General features: G+C 36.7%; 1 protein-coding gene across 15 annotated transcripts in view; it reads left to right on the top strand.

Annotated features, from left to right (window-relative positions):
- CLOCK (clock circadian regulator) overlaps window positions 1-19,112 on the top strand; it is a 60,388-nt gene extending 41,276 nt beyond the window's left edge. For 13 of the 15 annotated variants that reach the window (XM_041715749.2, XM_072928179.1, XM_030271095.4 and 10 more), the window contains 14 exons: window positions 289-402; window positions 2,833-2,951; window positions 6,667-6,749; window positions 6,973-7,079; window positions 7,516-7,663; window positions 7,877-7,952; window positions 8,855-8,996; window positions 9,346-9,446; window positions 10,338-10,427; window positions 12,371-12,529; window positions 13,847-14,053; window positions 15,093-15,301; window positions 15,594-15,867; window positions 17,468-19,112. In XM_041715749.2, coding sequence (XP_041571683.1) covers window positions 289-402; window positions 2,833-2,951; window positions 6,667-6,749; window positions 6,973-7,079; window positions 7,516-7,663; window positions 7,877-7,952; window positions 8,855-8,996; window positions 9,346-9,446; window positions 10,338-10,427; window positions 12,371-12,529; window positions 13,847-14,053; window positions 15,093-15,301; window positions 15,594-15,867; window positions 17,468-17,644 — 2,006 coding nt within the window. In that variant the 3' untranslated portion in view covers window positions 17,645-19,112. The remainder of the gene's footprint in view (window positions 1-288; window positions 403-2,832; window positions 2,952-6,666; window positions 6,750-6,972; window positions 7,080-7,515; window positions 7,664-7,876; window positions 7,953-8,854; window positions 8,997-9,345; window positions 9,447-10,337; window positions 10,428-12,370; window positions 12,530-13,846; window positions 14,054-15,092; window positions 15,302-15,593; window positions 15,868-17,467) is intronic. The other 2 variants (XM_072928180.1, XM_030271101.4) reach the window with 2 other exon arrangements.
- Window positions 19,113-19,597: the final 485 nt, after the last annotated feature.

Raw genomic sequence — 19,597 nt, 5'->3', positions numbered from 1 at the left:
GCCTAAGATTCAAGGACACCCTACAGTGTCAGGCCCCGAAAATTGTAAAGAAAAGTGAATTTGGGTGTACCTGTTTGAAGGCCTTCAATAAATACTTACTTTATTCTCTTAATCTTGTCTAGCCTCCATTCTAGGTAGCCACTCCAAGGCATCACTGTAGCCGGATGTAATCACTACACTTACAGTACCTCAATTGTATTCAGCTTAATTATTGCTGCTTTTCATTTAATGTTTCATGTGTGCTTCATCAAGCATATAGCCTATTACTTTGTTTATTTCTTTTTCTAGCAAAAAATCAGCTAGAATTCTGTTGCCATATGCTGCGAGGAACAATAGATCCAAAAGAGCAGCCCACATATGAATACGTAAAATTTATAGGAAATTTCAAGTGTTTGAATCATGGTAAGTAATTTCAGCAGTGTTGGAATCAAATATGTAGGCAGCTCCACAGCTAAACTAGCTTGGGGCCGTGGTGCAAAATGTAGGTGAACTAAAATCAGGCTTTCAAAAGAAGATCTTGAAACAATTCTACCACTTCTATTTTGATGTAATGGAAAAGAAGAAAAACTGCCTATCATGTATTACAGGTCTGTGTATTTAAATGAAAAATGTAGTAATTGTGCTTAATGCTTTAAATTAAAGAAAACGGTTTTTTTGTAAAACATTGTTTAAAGGAATGTAAGAGAAATTTAAGAAAATGCTTTAATGTAAAGAGTCTGAATTCAGTTCAGCATAAGCCATATTTAAGCGGGTGACTGACTTGAAGATTAGTGGTACTGAGTACCTGCAGTTCTCATTACAGAGGCAACTGGGAAGGAAAATGTAGGTTATCCCCCCATTTCAGTTCTGTACATTCACTTGGCAGGAATTACCACTCAGATGAGTGGGTGAGCCATATGGTTTTCCGCATTGAGTTCCTACTCCCGTCCATTGAAATTATTTTTATTAGATATGTATAATATTATTTCTCTGTACTGCATCTCTAATATGTTTGGCCAGGCTGTGCTGTTTCCTTGAGAAGCCTGTTTATTTGTCCAGGTGGGTTCTGCAGTGTGATCAGTAGTAGCTTCTGAGAAAGCTCACCCAAAAGTATTATGAAAACCAGTATCTTGTAAATAAATCTGTGGGGTTTTTTATCTGATACCACTGTTTCTCTGACATAATGGGAAGAGGTTGAGTCTTAATGCAAATGCAGTTATGTAATATTATAGTAGAGACCAGAAACAGTCCTGAAAAGGCCAAATATCATGTTAGTCTTGGAATGAGGAGTTGGGAAACGGCAGACCTATTGGTTGCAATTCAATATTTGGAAATACTCTGCAACAAATAATTAAACTGTGTATGAGTTTCAGGAAGGTAGCAGGGAATTGAATGGCAGCCGCTGTGGATTTTTTAAGTAGAAGTAGCATCAAATCAGTTCAGCTTCATCTACTAAAAAGTAACACACTGTGTGGATAAGAGGATAAAGCACAAATGAATGATGGACTTTTAAAATATGTTTTTGTTATCATATTCTGTTCTCACGAATGTGTAAAGGAAGCACATGTTAATTGAAATTGCTGGAGGGTAGTTGCAGAAACTGATTGGAAAAGTTATCAGTGTTCACCATCAAAGTGCAATTTTAATTGACAACTTCTGGATTTGATCAGTATTTTCATTAATGTTATGAACAATGGAACATCGTTTTCAGTTATGGAATAATCCACTAAAAAGAAGAGAATAATTCATCCTGAAAATTAGAAAAGAAATTATTTTGTTCTAAAAACCCAGAAAAATTGAGAAAAAATACAAGTTACTACATTTAGGAATATCAAACTATATGAGCAGGAATGGTTGCAGCCAGCTACATAGCAGTCCTTTAGGAAAAGGAGGTACTGTGGAATGTAAACGGAACAAGACCAAATCACCTTGACCAGCCACCAAGCTGAGAATATGCAAAAGCCTTTCTAAACTACAGTCTAAATCACATGAAATAATCCCATTGCACACTTTGCACAAGACAAAATAAACTCTGAAGAACAAAGAACAAAAGCTAAGATAGAAATGAAAGAAACTGCTTCTTTTCTTTCTGATGGAAAGAGCAAGGAGCTGTAAGATAAAACTACATGAAGAAACTTCAGTAGGAGTTCTAATCTAGAGCTGAATTGAAAGCAGTTGGGCTTGAAAATCCTCACAGTGTTTTGAAATCACCATCTCTAGACCTCAATAAATATAAACTAAATTGGTAACTGCTGGAAATAAGGTTAATCTGTTTCAAGGTCTAGTCCATTCTTTGTCTCCTTTTGATTTCATCTCTATGATTCAATAAGTGGAGTTTCTTCTCAGCTCAGTATCCTGATTCTTTCACTTCCATAATTGTGCCTTTACTCAGTATGTCATCAGCATGTGTTGCTTAAATGTGATGGAAAGTCTAGAAAATAAATACTTACTGCAGAGTTCAAAAGAAAAAATTAGCCAAACCTGATACAAAAGATAAAATATTAAAATATTTTTGAAGAAAGTGTACTCTGGTCATTTTTACCAGTTAGCAAGGATTAGAACTGTTACTAGTTCCTTAAAAATGCTTTGTCAGCAATAATATCATATTAACAGTAGTTTTAGTTATTTGAGAAAGTTACTTGATGGTTGTGTTCCCATTACCGCTATGTAACTACTTCTACTACTGTGGTACTATTCCTGTATAAGTGTAGATATACAGCACTTTTTTTAATACCTGTTGAGTTACAAGCAAACCACAGATAAATATTGGGCCACTTATCTTCTGATATTGCTGCCATTTTCCTCCATACTTGTATTGTCATGTGTGTTGTCATCTCCTCTCTCTGCCCTCAGTTCCCAACTCAGCGCACAATGGTTTTGAAGGAACTATTCAGAGATCACACCGGCCTTCATATGAAGAAAAAGTTTGCTTTGTAGCCACAGTCAGATTAGCTACACCTCAATTTATCAAGGTATGTACAAATGATATCACTTTTATATAGTTCTTAAATGGACTCTGAATGGAAAAACTTCAGCGAGAATGCACACAACATTTAAAATACTAATGAAAACCGTAAGGAATTCTATTATATGAAACGGAAAGTGTCTGTTTCTTACTTCAAATAGGCAAAGTTTTATGCAAAGTATCAAAGTTGTGGTGGGCACTAATTTTAAATAGTAACATAAAAGAGAAAAATGCAAGAAATAAATTTCTAAGAAGTTCACAAGAATATAATTTAGCAAGATGAACTTTAACAATACAAAAGATTATACTGAGATTCCACTTTCACTGGAGAAATGATTGATTTTAGTTGAAACTTGGATGTGAATTTTTTGTTGCTGGTGGTCTTTCTGCAGTTTGACATAAGTAAATCTTGGAGGGCTTAATGAAAGCCCTTACATTACTTGTCAGTGATGAAGAGTTGGGTTTGAGGTAATAGAAATCTTTTGTTTCAATGCAGTTATTTAGAAACTCAGTGATTTAAACCTAACATTTTGCTTAGCTGCTAATGTACAACGGGAAGGTGCCTTTCCAAGTTTAGAATTGAATGCATGTAATACTTGTAGTTCAGTAAGTATAATCCTGTTTCTCTCCAAAACCTGTCAAAATAAATACTCGGGATAAGTGCAGTATAGTCTGTGATTGTGATTCTGATTCTATGTTTCATACAAATATATGAATCAAGGTTCAGGATAGTCTGCTATGTAACATTTGTTTTTGCAATTCAGCTGTAAAGTAATGCCATGAAATGTATGTGGCCCGATGTTAAACTGCTGTCTGTAGTACAAGAACTCTGAACATTTAAACATTCTGCCTCGTAAGTTTAAAGCACTGATGTCTTAAGCTGAAGACTGTTGGTGGTAGCTTCAAAAGGCATGGTTTATATACTTTGCACTTCAAAAGCATTGTAGGGAGCCTTTGGAGAAATCATATAAACTTCTTCAGATCAGTTAGACTGAATAGGAATTTTGTCTCTCCAGACTGTATGCCAGAGAAAGTTTATTCTTTCTGAAGCTGTGGAAATCTTTCATGTGACACTTCTTCCCATGCAGGTCTAAAAATTATTCTTCCTATTATGCCTGCAGTTGGTAGATATGTTATATGTGGGATTTTTGCTTCATGAAATAATTGTGGAAAAAAAGACCAACCTGACATTTACAATTGCTCTTGTCTTTTAAAGTGTGACCGTTCATAGTAAAACTTCTGTATTTCCTACTTCTGGAAGATGAGGAACATCCATTTATGATCTTCAAGTGTCTCAGTCTCCTGTGGGCTAAAGCCTTACAGATTATACTCTGGCCAAAGTTTCATTCCTGTCCTTGAGCCTCTGAGCCCTTAGTGCCCAAGGAAGTTTCCATGTTACAGAATGTTTCAGAACCTCCTGAGACTTTCAACTGATGCTGTTTATTTGGGAAATCTTTTAGAGGGGGCTTACATTAAAGACTTGATACCTTGTGTTATTACTGGGGCTAGCATTGACTAGACTTTAACAAATGGGTGTATGTCAGGAATTTTACGATGCCAGTAACTTCACTAACAAATGTGTGATGGAGCCAGTAAGGAGGTGTGTGTTTTAGTACTTGCCTTATTTAAGGTAGAACATTCCTGCTCATTTGTCACTTACTCTCTTTCTTTCAGTTGGTATATGGTTTTTGGTATATGATTTTTTTTTACATTATTTTTTTCTCAAATGTAATTTCTCAGGATATGCAATGCTTGTTGCCCCTTTAAAGTTCATGTTTTTATTTTATGCTTATGACTCTACCACTTCTGCAACAAAACATGTCACAAATTTTGCTCCCTAGTGGAGGTTGTACACATTCTTTAAAACATTTGTCTTGCATTTTGGCTAGTTGATGATTGCATCCTATCAAGAAGGCAGGATTAATCCAGCCAAAAGGATTTTACCAGAATACTTTTTGTTACAAATGAAAGTCCTTTCTTTTCTAGATGCCTTGTTGACAACTTCAACAAGACGCCTTGTTGAACAAGCTGGCTTCTGCCCAGGGGTATTTTACAGTGGAATATCTGCAAATCATTAATATAAATGCATTGAGTAATTGGATACTAACCTGCTGCCATTTCATCTCTAACCATTATGTTTTTCTGTGGTTTTACTGCCTGCACTTCAGTGATTTTTACTTTCGTTTTGACTTGTGCCAAAATATTTAGATCAGAAGAAGCAACAAATCAAAAGTATATCACAAGGATATACTCTTGCTCTGTCATTTCTCTTACTTTGAGTGATGCTTTATTAAATGCTGTAATTTTAGAAAAGTAGATGAGCTTTGGGTTCTAGGGATAGTTTCAGGTTTGAAACTTAAGTCTTGTTGACTGGAGCTCACATCAACAGTCGTAAATTTGTGCCCAGAGTTGTTTAGTTCATTGTCTTCATCTAATTCATCCATCATTCCATCATTTTCTAAGTCATTGTCTTTAGATTTTACAGTGATGATTGTGAGGAAAAAACATTGCCTAGGTATGATCACTTTTTCCTTTTGTAAAAAGAAAACTTGATCTATTTGAAAAACTGTAAAGTATGCAATTAAACTCTTTGGGTTATAACCTGAAAGAATGAAAAGTGGTCCCTCTGTTGGTCTTCTACTGTATTTTTCTGCAGGACTGCTTTAGTTGCAGATGTTTGCAGGGCAGCAGTGTGCTTGCCTGTCCACACTGGTTGTATTCTGCCAGTGTAGCAGCGCTTCCACATTGCAGTCTTTAGGATTAGGAAACTCTTTTACCTGATCATCAATAGATTCCACTGTGTTCCTGACACTGGGAATACCATTGCAAGCTCCTACAAATGACAAATGTGTGCAGGTGTCCACAAAAGAATGATTTACTTATCTCATCATTTTAATGTAATTCTCTGAGGGATGTATTTTTATGCATGTATTCTATCATCCATCTTCCTTCTTGTAAGGCAGTACTAGAGGAGTTTGTGAAAGAATTGGTTGGCTTGGGGTGCTTGGTGTTGAGACTGTCTCTGCATGAGACACAATACTCAGTGGGGCATCCTTACCTTTCTTGAAGGGGACAGTAGAAGTTGATTGAATTATATTCTGAATACATTTGAGTGGAATACATTCAGAATTATGTGCAGAATACCTTTAGATTTTGTTGTAATGAAAGTACAGCCATTCTCTTACTTTTCATGAGTTCTAAACCTAAGAATAGTGTGTTATTTGTAGTACATGTCTGTGCACTCAAAGGGATTTAGAGTACTTTTTGTTCACGCAAGGGAAGAATCCTATTCCTAAAGTCAGAGTAATGTGATCATCTTACTAAAGTTGAGTTTTATCCATTATAAACACAGACCATAATCAGACTGGTGGGAGTGTTTCATCTTTTCTTTTGCGTGTTACAATTTAGAAGTATAACTGCAGGAACTATGGATTTCTGCTTGTAGTACTGTGTTTGTAGATACTACATTTGAGTTTAGTCTCATGACATGGTTAGTCCATTTAAATCAACCAAGCATCAGTTTGGCACAGTTGAGATTAGATTCAGATTAGATTCTACCTCAGTACTGTGCGTCTAAACAAGCAAAACCAATGAAGCTGTCTAAAAATAACATTATAACTATTGTGGAATTATCTACTAACTTGAGGTATGTCTGAATTTTGAAAGAGCTTAGGTACTAGATTAGAGCAGTTTTAAGAGATTCTTATTTTTTTCCTTTTTAGGAAATGTGCACTGTTGAAGAACCCAACGAAGAGTTCACATCTAGACACAGCTTAGAATGGAAGTTCTTATTCTTGGATCACAGGTGCAGTTCCTTCTGTGTAGTAGCAATAGCAGCTGAATCACAGTGGTGGCTGTAGTATTTGGAGTTCACTAATCTGCATTGACTACTATAGCTTGTGTTGGGTTTAATTTTTTAATTTTCTTTGAAGCACATGCTGTAAACAAGAAAGCTTATATAATTAATTCTGATTTGTTTGAGATTCCTTCATGAGTGTGAAAATAACATTGATTTCTTTATTAATTAGGGCACCTCCAATAATAGGTTATCTTCCATTTGAAGTTTTGGGAACATCAGGGTATGATTATTATCATGTGGATGATCTGGATAATCTGGCAAAATGTCATGAGCATTGTGAGTATAACTAAGTCGTTAAAACGAGCAAATTTGTTAAATTGAACGACTGTTCTGGTGAAATGTGATATTTTGAGTGTACTGTCTTTACTCCCATTTGTTTGACATTATTATATTGCTGTTCCATATTTTTTTTCCCTCTGACACAGAACTACAAAACAGATTTAACTTTGTCATGCACTTCTGGGGTTTCATTGTGGTAAATTGAAGTGCGCAGCTCTATGACTAATACTTTTCCAGTTCTTCCAATGGCATTTAAAAGGCTTTCTAATGTTTATAAGTGCAAAAGCTGGTGAAAAATTTTCAGACCTGTTATTGGTCATTGTCTTAATTCTGGATTTAGACATGGGTTTGGGCTGGGAGATAATACTCTTTTTATGTAATTGGAATATTTACAATCTGGCAAGGCAGTAAACTTTATTCTTCATCTTTATAGTAATGCAGTATGGGAAAGGGAAGTCATGTTACTACAGATTCCTTACAAAGGGACAACAATGGATTTGGCTGCAAACTCATTACTATATCACGTATCACCAGTGGAATTCCAGGCCAGAGTTTATTGTCTGTACGCACACTGTTGTGAGGTAGGTTGCTTTTTAAAGTATCCTCCCAGTCCTAAAGTATGGGAGCTATATTGATGGTATTTTGGAGGTAGAGAAATTATAGCAGTGTGAAGAACCACTGGAAAACTTTTTGAGACACTTTATAAGCAAGATTGGTTTGAGGAGTTTGGTCTTTGAGTTGTATTTTCTAAATCATTCCACAATATAGTAGTCATCCTTGGTTTGTTCTTCTAGTTATGCAGAAGTTAGAGCAGAAAGACGACGAGAACTTGGTATTGAGGAATCTCTCCCAGAGATAACAGCAGATAAAGTGAGTATTTTATATAATTGTATTTTACATTTTCACATACTAAAAATAATATGCAAGCAAATATACAATAGTAAAAAGGGTTTTATCCCATTTGTCCCCAAATGAAGTAATTGTTTGATCTCTAAATAATGTGACTATTTAAAATGATCAAAGAAGTTTAGAAAGTGTTTAACTGTACTCTACCTATGACACACTTCTCTTCTCAGTGATTAATGTTCATGTAGTTACAATAGTTATAACACCTGTAAGTTTTTGTTAAGATCTGATTTCTGCAGCATTAGATTCCTAAATAAATGGTCTTTCTGACTGGAAGTACCCATAATCTGAAAAACCAAGGTCAACACATCAACAAGAAATTCACAGTAGGAAAGTAGAAGCTGTTTAATTGTGTGACTCCGTCTAACTTCTTAAAAGTATACAAAATTTATTTTGAATTAATGTCCTTGGAAGCTCAATGAGTCTTATCAGCTTGTGGAGATGATCTGGCATGTTATATATAGTGTGACAGTTCAGAAATGTTTTCCTTTGGCAGTTTCACAAGTTTCATCTGTCAGTACTCCTAATGGAATGAGCTCATCCTTTCTCAAAAGAATAAGCAGTTGACTCATTACAGTGTTGTTCAGAGTGAATTGAGTGGCTACAGAAGGAGCTCAGCTCAGTAGTCAGTTTGTAGCCTAAATCTGTGTGCATTTTAGTCTCTGGGCTTATAAAGCTGTGGTTTCCAAGGATAAAAGCCTCAAATGGAAACAGAGCTTACAGCCATCAAACAGGCTACTACTTCTGCATGGTCACCTGTGTAAGGGGGTTGATTAGAAACAAAAAGGTCTGAGATATTTTCTAACAGAAATATGCATTGTGTGCTGGATTAGATAAATAATTGTTGTTTATGTCTGTCTCTGCAGAGTCAGGACTCTGGGTCTGACAATCACATAAACACAGTGAGTCTCAAAGAAGCACTGGAAAGGTTTGATACCAGCCCCACACCTTCTGCTTCCTCCAGGAGTTCAAGAAAATCTTCACATACTGCAGTATCGGATCATTCATGTAAGCACCAACTACTGAAAACAGAATTGCTTTCCTAATGAGGCCTTTCTCTACTTAATTCTATTAAATACATAACTGGCAGTTAATAAAACTGGCATTTTATGATGGTTCAGAGATCTGCAGACTACTCTGAAAAAGACCTTTACTTCTAGAATACAATATGAGATATGAGTATACTATTTCAATCCATCAGATTGCACTACTCATCGGTAGTCAGGGGGAAAAAAAAGAGTCCAAGCCTTTACAGATTTTTTATTAATTAAAAGCTTCCTGTAATTAGATTATTGCATTACAGAATTGAGATAACAATTAAGATGTTTCTTTCTGTTCTAACTCTCAACATTGTCAGCAACACCAACTAAAATGACAGTGGACACTAGCACTCCTCCAAGGCAAGGCTTATCTGGTCATGAAAAGACTGCGCAAAGAAGATCATCTCTGAGCAGTCAGGTAATTTCAGAGAAGAATATAGTACTTAAACAGTGGTGTTCAACTTTAAAAACTATTAATAAATCCGTATAAGCTTTGTTTTATTTCTTCTAAAAACATAGTGTAAACTTTAAGAGTTTCTCTTAGAATACATCTCTTAGAATTGCATCATCAGTATGCAACTTTGATATACTAGATTTTATAGGAATACAATAATTAAGCATATATGTATTTAGGTTTTGTCATTAGGATTTGAAAGAATATGAATGAATCTCTGCTTTCACTCACACAGAACTTCTTTCTGTGATTCTGGATTTTTAATCTACAAACACACACACGCATATATATATGTATGTATGCATGCATGTATGTAAAATTGCCAATGTAATGCTCTGTGTGTCCCTATAGAGAACTTCTGCAAATTTATGACTGAGAATATTAGTGAATCTTCCATACCCTTTCTAAAATCTTGGTAGTATAAGAAATTGTCATGCCTAATGTGCTTGGTGCTCATTTTCATGTTGAACTGATATATTCACTTCATAAACAGAATGCTTATTAAAATATGTATTTCTAAAAATCGTTAGTGTAAGAACAAATCAAAGGTGTTAACTTCCAAACTTATTGAAATTAAGACTTCTGAAATACTTGTAGTTGTAATTTCTGTTTTATACCTACTGCTTATATATATTTTTAGCAGTGGAAAAATTATGTTTATATTATGTAGATAATCAATTGCTTGTGTTTTCTTAATTCTCTAATAATTAAGGTTAGATATTTTGGGAGACAATTTACTAGTTTCTAGTATATGTTCATATGATGCTGTTTTGAATTTGACTCTTTAAAGAAATACTTCATGTCAAGTATGAAGTTGATTCTTTTATGATTATGGAACAATTTTTTTAATCCTAGTCTTTAAGCTCACAGTCTCTTGGACAACCAGTAACACAGCCAGCAATATCTCAGCCTGCAACTTTGCAGCTCCAGTCTGGAATGACTCAGGTATGGATAACTAGATTTATTGTTTATTATCTTTTAAACAGTCTTATTCTCCTAGAGAACAGCATTCTCCTGGAGTAATGTTCTCCCTGTGGCTTGGGTGTATGCACTGTTCACTGAGAGAAAAACAGCTTGGATGGCCAGGCCCAGAGAGTGGTGGTGAATGGAGTTATATCCACCTGGCAGCTACTATTTGGGGTTCCAGAGGGCTCAGTACTAGGGCCAGTCCAGTTTAATATATTTATTGATAATATGGACAAAGCGATTGAGGTCACCATCAGCAATTTGCAAATAACACCCAGATGGGTGAGAGGTTGATCTGCTGGAGGGCAGGAAGGCTCTGCAGAGGGATCTGGACAGGCTGGATTGATAGGCTGAGGTTCAACAAGGCCAAGTGTCAGGTCCTGACCTTGGGTCACAACAACCCCATGAAGCATTACAGGGTGGGGGAAGAGTGGCTGGAACGTTGCCCAGCAGAAAAGGACCTGGCAGGCTGGTCAGCAGTGGCTGAACAGGAGCCAGTGAGTGCCCAGGTGGCCAAGAAGGACAATGGCACCCTGGCCTGTGTCAGCAATAGTGTGGCCAGCAGGACCAGGACAGTGATTGTCCCCTGTGCTCAGCACTGGTGAGGCTGCACCTCAAGTGCTGTGTTCAGTTTTAAGCCCCTCTCTGCAAGAAGGACATTTAGGGGCTGGAGGAAGTCCATAGAAGAGCAATGGAGCTGGTGAAAGGGTCTGGAACATGAATCAGACAAGGAGTGGCTGAGGGAGCTGGGTTCATTTAGCCTGGAGAAGAGGCTCAGGGGATACCCAAGGAAAGGAGGTTGTAGTCAGGCGAGTGTTGGTCTCTTCTCTCAAGTAACAGGGACAGAGTGAGAGAAAATGGTCTTGAGTTGCACCAGGAAAGGTTTAGATGGTATATGAGGAAAAATTTCTTTACAGAAAGGGTTGCCAGTCATTGGAACAGGCTTCAAGTCGTGGGCACAGGCTGACCAGGGAATTGGTGGAGTCACCATCCCTGAGGGTATTTAAAAGCCATGTAGATGTAGCATTTAGGGACATGGTTTAGTGTTGGACTTGGCAGTGCTAGGTTAATGGCTATCCTTGATGATTTTGAAGGTCTTTTCCATCATAATCAATTCTCTGCTTCTGTATTTTGAATATAATGGTAAATTCTCATTTAGAAATTGAGTCCTTTGGTGCCAAATTATTCTACTGTAATGAGAAAATTTGTAATTTGACACTTTTGCTGTATTTTTTTCTTCCTGTTGTGTGGCTATAGTTTTCAACCTTGTGCATTAGTAAGATAGATATAAAAATCGTTAAAGCTAAAATATTTTAGGGCATGAATTTTAAAATCCATCAACTCGGCTGGCAGCTGTCAGGCATATGCTTATAACACAAGGCTGCTTGATCTGTGAAATACTTCTGTGTAGTAAGAGCAGGATATAGGTATCAAAAGGTCATACTGACTTGGGGCCTATAGCAGATGTCTGAGGAAGAACAGAAGTGGCAAATAGTTTCTCTGTGGGCTCAGCCTTCAGCTTTTTGTGACTGAAGGTATTCCCAAGTTATTTGTATGTTTTAGCTCTGGGTGAATCTTTTTTTTCTAAACTGCCACAATTATAATTTTTAACATGAGAGACCTTTAACATCTATAGTACCATGTAAATTACTAAGGCTACACACACATATATATATATGCTTGTGGTTTGGACACAGTCAATTTCTTGTGCTGTGGAGTTTATTTAGTTCACCAATTCTCATACATCAATTAAATGTTGATTTTGTGATGTTTTCATACTCATGAATTGGTCCTCAGATTATGGTTTATTAGCAACTTAAAGAGCAATGCTTGATTTCTTTGCTTCTGTAGAGGACTGTACTTATCTCTGTTGAATAAAATGTAATTTTTGCTCAGCTTTTAATTTATTCATTGTACTACAGCCTGTGTTTCAGTTTTCAGCTCAATTGGGAGCTATGCAGCATCTAAAGGACCAGCTAGAGCAAAGAACACGCATGATAGAGGCAAATATTCATCGGCAGCAGGAAGAGTTGCGTAAGATTCAAGAGCAGCTTCAAATTGTTCATGGTCAAGGACTCCAGGTGAGTTTGTCTATCACTTACAGGTTTCATCTTTAGAGAATTCAAGCATCTGAAATGTGTCTTGGACACCTAATTGCACAACATGATCCTCCATATTCCCTGTCAGTTGCCACCTGGGCCTAATATGTCTAAAATCCATAGTATCTGAAGCTGCTGTTCCAGCTGCTGTTTTGCTTTGGAACGTATCTGAAAATGCCCCAGTGTTGAGCAGGCCAAGCCTAGCTCATAACTTCATCTAATTAAATGTAAAAGAATGGAGTGGTTGTTAATTCTTGCAAAGTTTTGCAGCCATTAGAATATTAATCTGCAGGATCTGTTTTTAGCAGATCTTTTAGCCCTGAAGATGTTTAATCCATGCTTCTTTGTTTCTTAAACTGTCCTATCAGGCTGAATGGCTCTACTTTGCGTGGTAAACTTGAAAGGAGTTAGTGAGCCAGAAAGACAGGAAGTCTAGAGGGTGCATTACTCAGCCTAGCAGCTGACTACCTGATTTCTGATTTTTTTTTTTTAAACCAGTATGTATTTTTCTATTTTTGTAATTGTCTTTTCAGCAGCTACATTTGAAAGAAAAGAATTACCCTATTGGGTTTTTCTAGTTAAAAGACCCAGACAAAAAAAAACCGGATCACCTCAAACTAAGAAACATTTTAAGGAGATAATTTAATATTTTCAGTCTGGATTGTGACTAGAGAATACAAAAAATACTTCTGGAAGTATTGAGTATGTTGCTTAAATTCTGTTGGAAGAGTAGGAGTTTCTGGCCTGTGTCATTTTCAGTGTTTTGTGATGTTTAGTGTAAAGATGCCAGCAGTTGAGTGCCTTATCCATGTCTCAAAATGAGAGATTCACAGCTCTCCTTTCCATACAGTTGCTCAGGAATGTGAAAACTAGAAAAAAAACTTCAGCGATGCACATTCTGCCTTGTTGTAGGCTTGGGCCTAACTTTTTGTAAAGAACTTAATATTTTTGTGCTGAATACGTTTATTACAACAGTGTTGAAAAGTTCAGTTATAATCATTATGATCTCCTGATTGCCAGGGAAGATTGCATTCTTGGTGCTATGCCTGGATCTAGTAATTCAGAGATCTTCTGATTCAGTGTTACTGAGGAAGGTCCTACAAAAAGAAGTGTCATCTCAAATGTGTTTTGTCTTTAGATAGTTGTAAACTGTATTACTGGTTAGTCTCTAAATGGTGCTTTTTCTTTGAGAAACGATAGTGAATGTTAATGCTTAGAACTGTGGAAATCAGGATTCTGATTCTTACCAGATAGAGCTGAGTCTGAATACTGACCGTATAACTTGTGGAATTTTTTAAGATGTTCTTGCAGCAGTCAGCTTCTGGACTCAACTTTGGTTCTGTGCAGCTTCCTTCTGGAAATTCTTCAACTGTTCAGCAGCTTACGCCAATAAACATGCAAGGTCAAGTTGTTCAGACTAATCAGACTCAAAGTGGGATGAACACAGGCCATATAAATACTCCACACATGATACAGCAGCAGCCTTTGCAGAGTACTGCAACACAGGTAAAATTCTATTATTGATTTTACTGGGTACAATATTTGCTCAAAACCACAGCTGAAAGACAACAGCTTCCCTGACATCCATCCCCCTGTTATGAACGAGTGTTTGAGATTGCTTAAAAAATCATTGGCATGGGTATCATCAAAAGCCTGATTTAATATTAAGTGGCAGCACGACAAAGTTTGTTGGCAAGATTCACTCTACTACTTACAGGGCAGTTAAGGCACAATAAGGAAAAAACAAGCAGCAACAAAACCAAACAAAATCCATGCAATCAAAACAGAAGTGAACTGAGACCTATCTAGGGGAACGTGTGTGTGTGTGTTTCAGTGCATGTGACAAAGGACAGCAGGGGCAAAGATAAAAAGGAACATGGCCTAAAAGCTTAACAGCACTCAACTTATACATTAAAACTAACAATATAATGAAGAAACAGCTCTTAACTTACTCCATGAACTTAACCGTAACAATTTAGCAGAGGCATGACACTCAACAGCATGCATCCCCACAGAAGCTGTTTCTACATGATAAACATTTCTAATGTGTTTGACCATTATGTGTATGGAGACTCTGTATACATCTGATTTCCGTGGTCACCCTTTTCCACATTCTGTACTTCCTTTTGAGATTTGTGAAGAGGCAGACTCTAGTGATGCATTTTATCATCTCAGTAGTAAGCTAGTTCCAAACTTTCAAGTAAGAAATTCTTGACATTATGTGCACATTTTAGTCCAAGTTGGGCACAGAGATGTGAAAGGACTAAAATTATAATTTTAAACAAAGAGTATGCAAGTAGCTGAAAAATACAGGGGAAAAAAAAAAACCTGAACAGGAAAAGAAGTTAATGTAAGAGATTCAGATGTCCAAGGTCCTGTCCCACCTCTAAGTCCTCAGTCAGTAGAAATACCTGTATACTTTGAATTAAGAATTGATTTGAATAGAAAAAAACTTGGTAGTTTGAAGTGTGGGCAGTGACAGTGAGGAGAACAGCTGTAGTACCCCTGGCTATTTTCAACTTACTATCTCAAAATTTCTTTTCAGCATAATCAACAAAATGTACTTAGTGGACACAATCAACAGTCTTCTCTTGCCAGTCAGTCACAGAACACAGTGTCAGCACCTTTGTACAACACTATGGTGATTTCTCAGCCAACAGGAGGAAATGTGGTGCAGGTTCCCTCTAGCTTACCACAGACCAACAACCAGAATGCTGCTGCAGTAACCACTTTTACACAGGACAGACAAATCAGGTAAATCAAGACCTATATTTAAGATGACTTTTTATAATGGTATGCTTATGCAGCTGTACCATATACAAAAGGAACTAAAATAGCGTTAAAACGATCGTGTGATTCGTGTTTCAACCTTACGGATGCAGCCCTTGAAATTAAACTGCCCAAAGTAACATGTTTGCAGGCTTATCAAAACCCATGTTGTTACAGCAAAATATGGCTTTGAGAAATCTGCCTTTCTTAAGTGTATGTGATGCTTCATATATTTTGTTTTCCTGAAGGGACTCCAAATATCTTTTTCTGTTAACAGATTTTCTCAAGGTCAGCAACTTGTAACAAAACTTGTCACGGCCCCAGTAGCATGTGGAGCGGTAATGGTACCAAGTACTATGTTTATGGGACAGGTGGTGACAGCTTATCCCACTTTTGCTGCCCAACAGCAGCAGACACAGACTTTGTCAATAACACAACAGCAGCAGCAGCAGCAACAGCAGCAAAGTCAGCAGGACCATCAGCAGCAGCTCACCACAGTGCAACAACCAGCTCAGTCACAGCTGACCCAGCACCCCCAGCAGTTCCTACAGGTAATGAATGTAGAGCTGTCTACAAATTTTCCCAAGTCCTGGCACTTTCAGCATTGCTAGTTTATCCAGGGGTGCTTTACCTGAAAACAAAGCACTTAAAATAAGCCCAGTGCATGAGGTAAGTTTATTCTGTAGCTGTTCTCTAAAATCCTATTACTTAAAGGAGAAGTGGTCTTTCCTGCAGTGTTATTCCATGCCTTAGCCTGTGTTGTTACATCTTTTTCCCTTTGAATTGCTGCTCTTAATTGGCTGGGGGATGAAAAACCAGATGTTTGCTTTAAAACAGCTTACATTTTCTTTCAATAACTTTACTAACATGTAAAGTAAGGTATGAGAGATGATAGTTGGTCTGTCATAGTTGGACAGTGGTACACAGCTCAAAGCAAGACATTTCCCAATAATGTGAGGCATGAAATTCTGTCTAGGCTACAGGGGAGGCTGAGCAGCAAGGAACTTTGTACTCAGAGAGTAGGGAAGAACCTTGTTTTTGTGGAGAAAGAAGAGAGATTGAGTCAAAACAGAAGGAAGACAAACCCAAGGAGTTTAGAAATAGGAAATCTCTAAAAGAAACAGAAGGTAGAAGGAATTGATGAGGAAATCTGTTGCCATTTGTTGATTCCAATTGATTGCTGGAACATGGGTCACCTAGCATCTGGAGTCAGTGAAGGAGATGAAGTGGTGGCTAGAACACTGGAGAGGCTGTTTAGCAGGTTGGTAGTGTCTGTATTTCTGTTCCTAAATTTAAAAGTTTATAAAATTTTGACTTGATTCTGATGAAACAGATATGTGAAATATGAAGATCTCAAAAGGTCTGTTCCTACTCTAGAGTTTCGGTCTAGGCAAAAGCCCAGTATTTTCAATACAAGCTATTGAAGTGCTAGAATTAGAAGTGAAGCAAATACTCTTTAAAAAGGACAAAAGTACCTTTTCTGCTTCTGTTCTAGGGCATCTTACAGTCTGATTGTGTAGGTGGAGCAGTTGATGTACTTTCTCTCTGCTTCAGAACATTTCAGGATTGAGATGTCTTAGTGCATTTGTACCCATGCTTCATTATTTTTATTCAGGTTTTTTTTTTTTTTTTTTTTTTTTGGTATTCTAAGAAGAATACTGTTAAAACTAAGTGCCATTTCCTGTAGTAATAAGTAGTCTCCTTCAAAGGGGATGTTTGGGTCTGCAAATGCACCATTTTCTTTGACTGTGCATTTTGTCTGTGGGGAATAAATGTGATCTGTGCCAAATCATGTACTATTTTTTCATTTGACTGCAAGGACAGCTACCTACACTTACTCAGATAGATTCTTGACGCCCTGCTATGCTTTTGTGATGTGAAATGAAGACAATTGCCATATATTCCAACCTATCACCACAGAAATTCCAAAGACCAAATTACAGCTGCTTTATTAATTGTTCAGATGTGCTGGTTAAATGTGTTAGTATGAACAAATTCTTGCATTGTTTGCTGGCCAAATCTGAAGCTTATTTTGATTGAACCCTTATGTTAAAAAAAAAAAAAAAGTTAAAAAAAAAAGGTAAAAAGCACCTAGCCCCATGTTTCTCAGTGCAATAGGAAAAATAATATTTTTCTATTTTCATGTTTTAGACATCCAGGTTACTTCATGGGAATCAGTCGGCTCAGCTTATTCTCTCTGCTGCTTTCCCACTACAACAAAGCACTTTCACTCAGTCCCACCACCAGCAGCATCAGTCTCAGCAGCAGCAGCTGTCACGACACAGAACTGACAAGATGACTGATCCCTCCAAAGTTCAGCCACAGTAGTGTGGGCACTGCCTCTTCTTGAAGCAAACTGCCAGGAGGGGCTGCCTCACAAACAGTTGCACTGAAGCTACAGAGGTAACAATAGGAAGGCTTTCTAGCACCATGGTGTTGAGATCTACTTCTAACTTCTGGAATCTGTTAAGGAAAGCCACAAGATGATGATGGGGATATGGCCAACTTTGAGCGTTGCCCCAGTTTCTGTGTTCTAAAGGATTTGCTGCCATGTTGTAATTTGTCCAGGTGAAATCTCCAAATGTGACTGAAAAGAGAGTAATGCTGAAAATATTGGTATTTTTATCAACCCTGTACATTTTTAAAGTATTAAAATGGACATGGAGCAATTGTTTTGAATTAGCAGGAAATAATGCCAGAAATATAGTCCAAAAAACATCTAATTTTTTTTCAGATGATTACAGGACAGTAAATATTTTGAAAATGTTGTGTGAAATCCAGTTCTCTGTTGTACAGATGCTGTAAAATATTGTGTATATGTCTGCGTAAAAGGAGAAAGAGCAAAATATTTTATATGATGCATGAAAATGTAATCTGTTATTTGTAGGTTTGAATATGTTTCCCTAAATTCTCACGCCATACTCAGACTAATGTTTTCTTCTGTTCTACCCTTTTGTTTACAACATGATGCATCATTATTTTCACCCTTAATGTGGGCACAAGTCTCTTGTTTGTGCTTTGTCCGTGCTGTCAGGGTCTGTTTGGTGAGGTATAGTGTGTTGGTTAGTTGACTGCTTGAAGTTAAATTATTGATGAAGCTGTTTGAACTGGTGATCATGCATCAGGGTTCAGGACATTCAGATTCATAAATATCATCCATCATTTCATAATGAATTCATCATTTTATTTGAAAAATAGGAATTTGCACTGCTTTCTTGCGGATGGTTTGGAATTTTATTCCCCAAAGCTATCTTTTGATATAGTTCATAGTTGGAAATATTTATGTAAAAGGTTTAAAAAAAATGACAGTAATTTTCAAGAATGTTTCAGTTATAGGAGTAATTTGCACAAAAATATATTTACATTTAATAACCTTTTGGGCACTTTTTAACCACTTTCTCTGTGGTGAGAATTGTAACTTGTTAAACCATGTTGGAATCTTTTTATTCTCCTTCAAAAATTAGTCAGAACTAATTCAGGGTCATTTTAACAACAACAACAAAACCCATAGTGCCTTGATTTTAATTCAGGTGATAATGTTGAACATCTTGAATTACAATGTCTTGAATCTGTAACCATTTTCAATATTGAAGTCTTAGCACATTGTCAACCAATCCTGTGTATCTACTTCATAGATATTTCTGTATTGTGTTAATTTTACAAGTGGTCTGAGTTGAGACCATGAATATTTTTGACTGGTACTCCCCCTCAGACAGTAGCCAAAATACAGGAGTCTCAAAAATCTCAGATCTTTAAGGTAATACTAGTTAAAAAAAAAAAAAAAAAAAAAAGTAAACCTTAAAAGACAGGACTCCTTTTGCAGAAGGGAGAATAAGAAGCTGATTTTTTTTAAAATCATTTTTGGAAACATTTAAAGTGTGTCTTGGGGGAGATCATGATTGCATTTAACACTACCAGGTATTGATTTAAGAGCTATCACTGAACTAAGACTTCAGAAGGTAACTTCACTTTATAAAGAAAATAAAAAGTTCCAACAGATATGTGCTATTTAAGTAAATGTTGGTAGGTTTTTATGGTACTAGTTTGTGGAAACCAGAAATTCAGAGGAAAATTAATAAATGCTGATAGATCTGATAATTAATTAGAAACTAAAAACAGTAAAAGCAGTTAAAACTAGTGCTAGGGAGAGAAAGCTGAATTAATCTTGAATACTATGGAGGAGTTGAATGAATGTAATGAAATGGTGATGGTCTATTTTGTACTGTGGAACAGTTTGATTGTACTACTGGATGAACCAAACCCACAGGAGGTAATACCAGT

Source organism: Taeniopygia guttata, chromosome 4, assembly GCF_048771995.1.
Source record: "Taeniopygia guttata chromosome 4, bTaeGut7.mat, whole genome shotgun sequence".
Classification (NCBI taxonomy): domain Eukaryota; kingdom Metazoa; phylum Chordata; class Aves; order Passeriformes; family Estrildidae; genus Taeniopygia; species Taeniopygia guttata.
The sequence above is the reverse complement of the archived record's forward strand: the minus strand, read 5'-3'. Positions and strand labels throughout refer to the sequence as shown.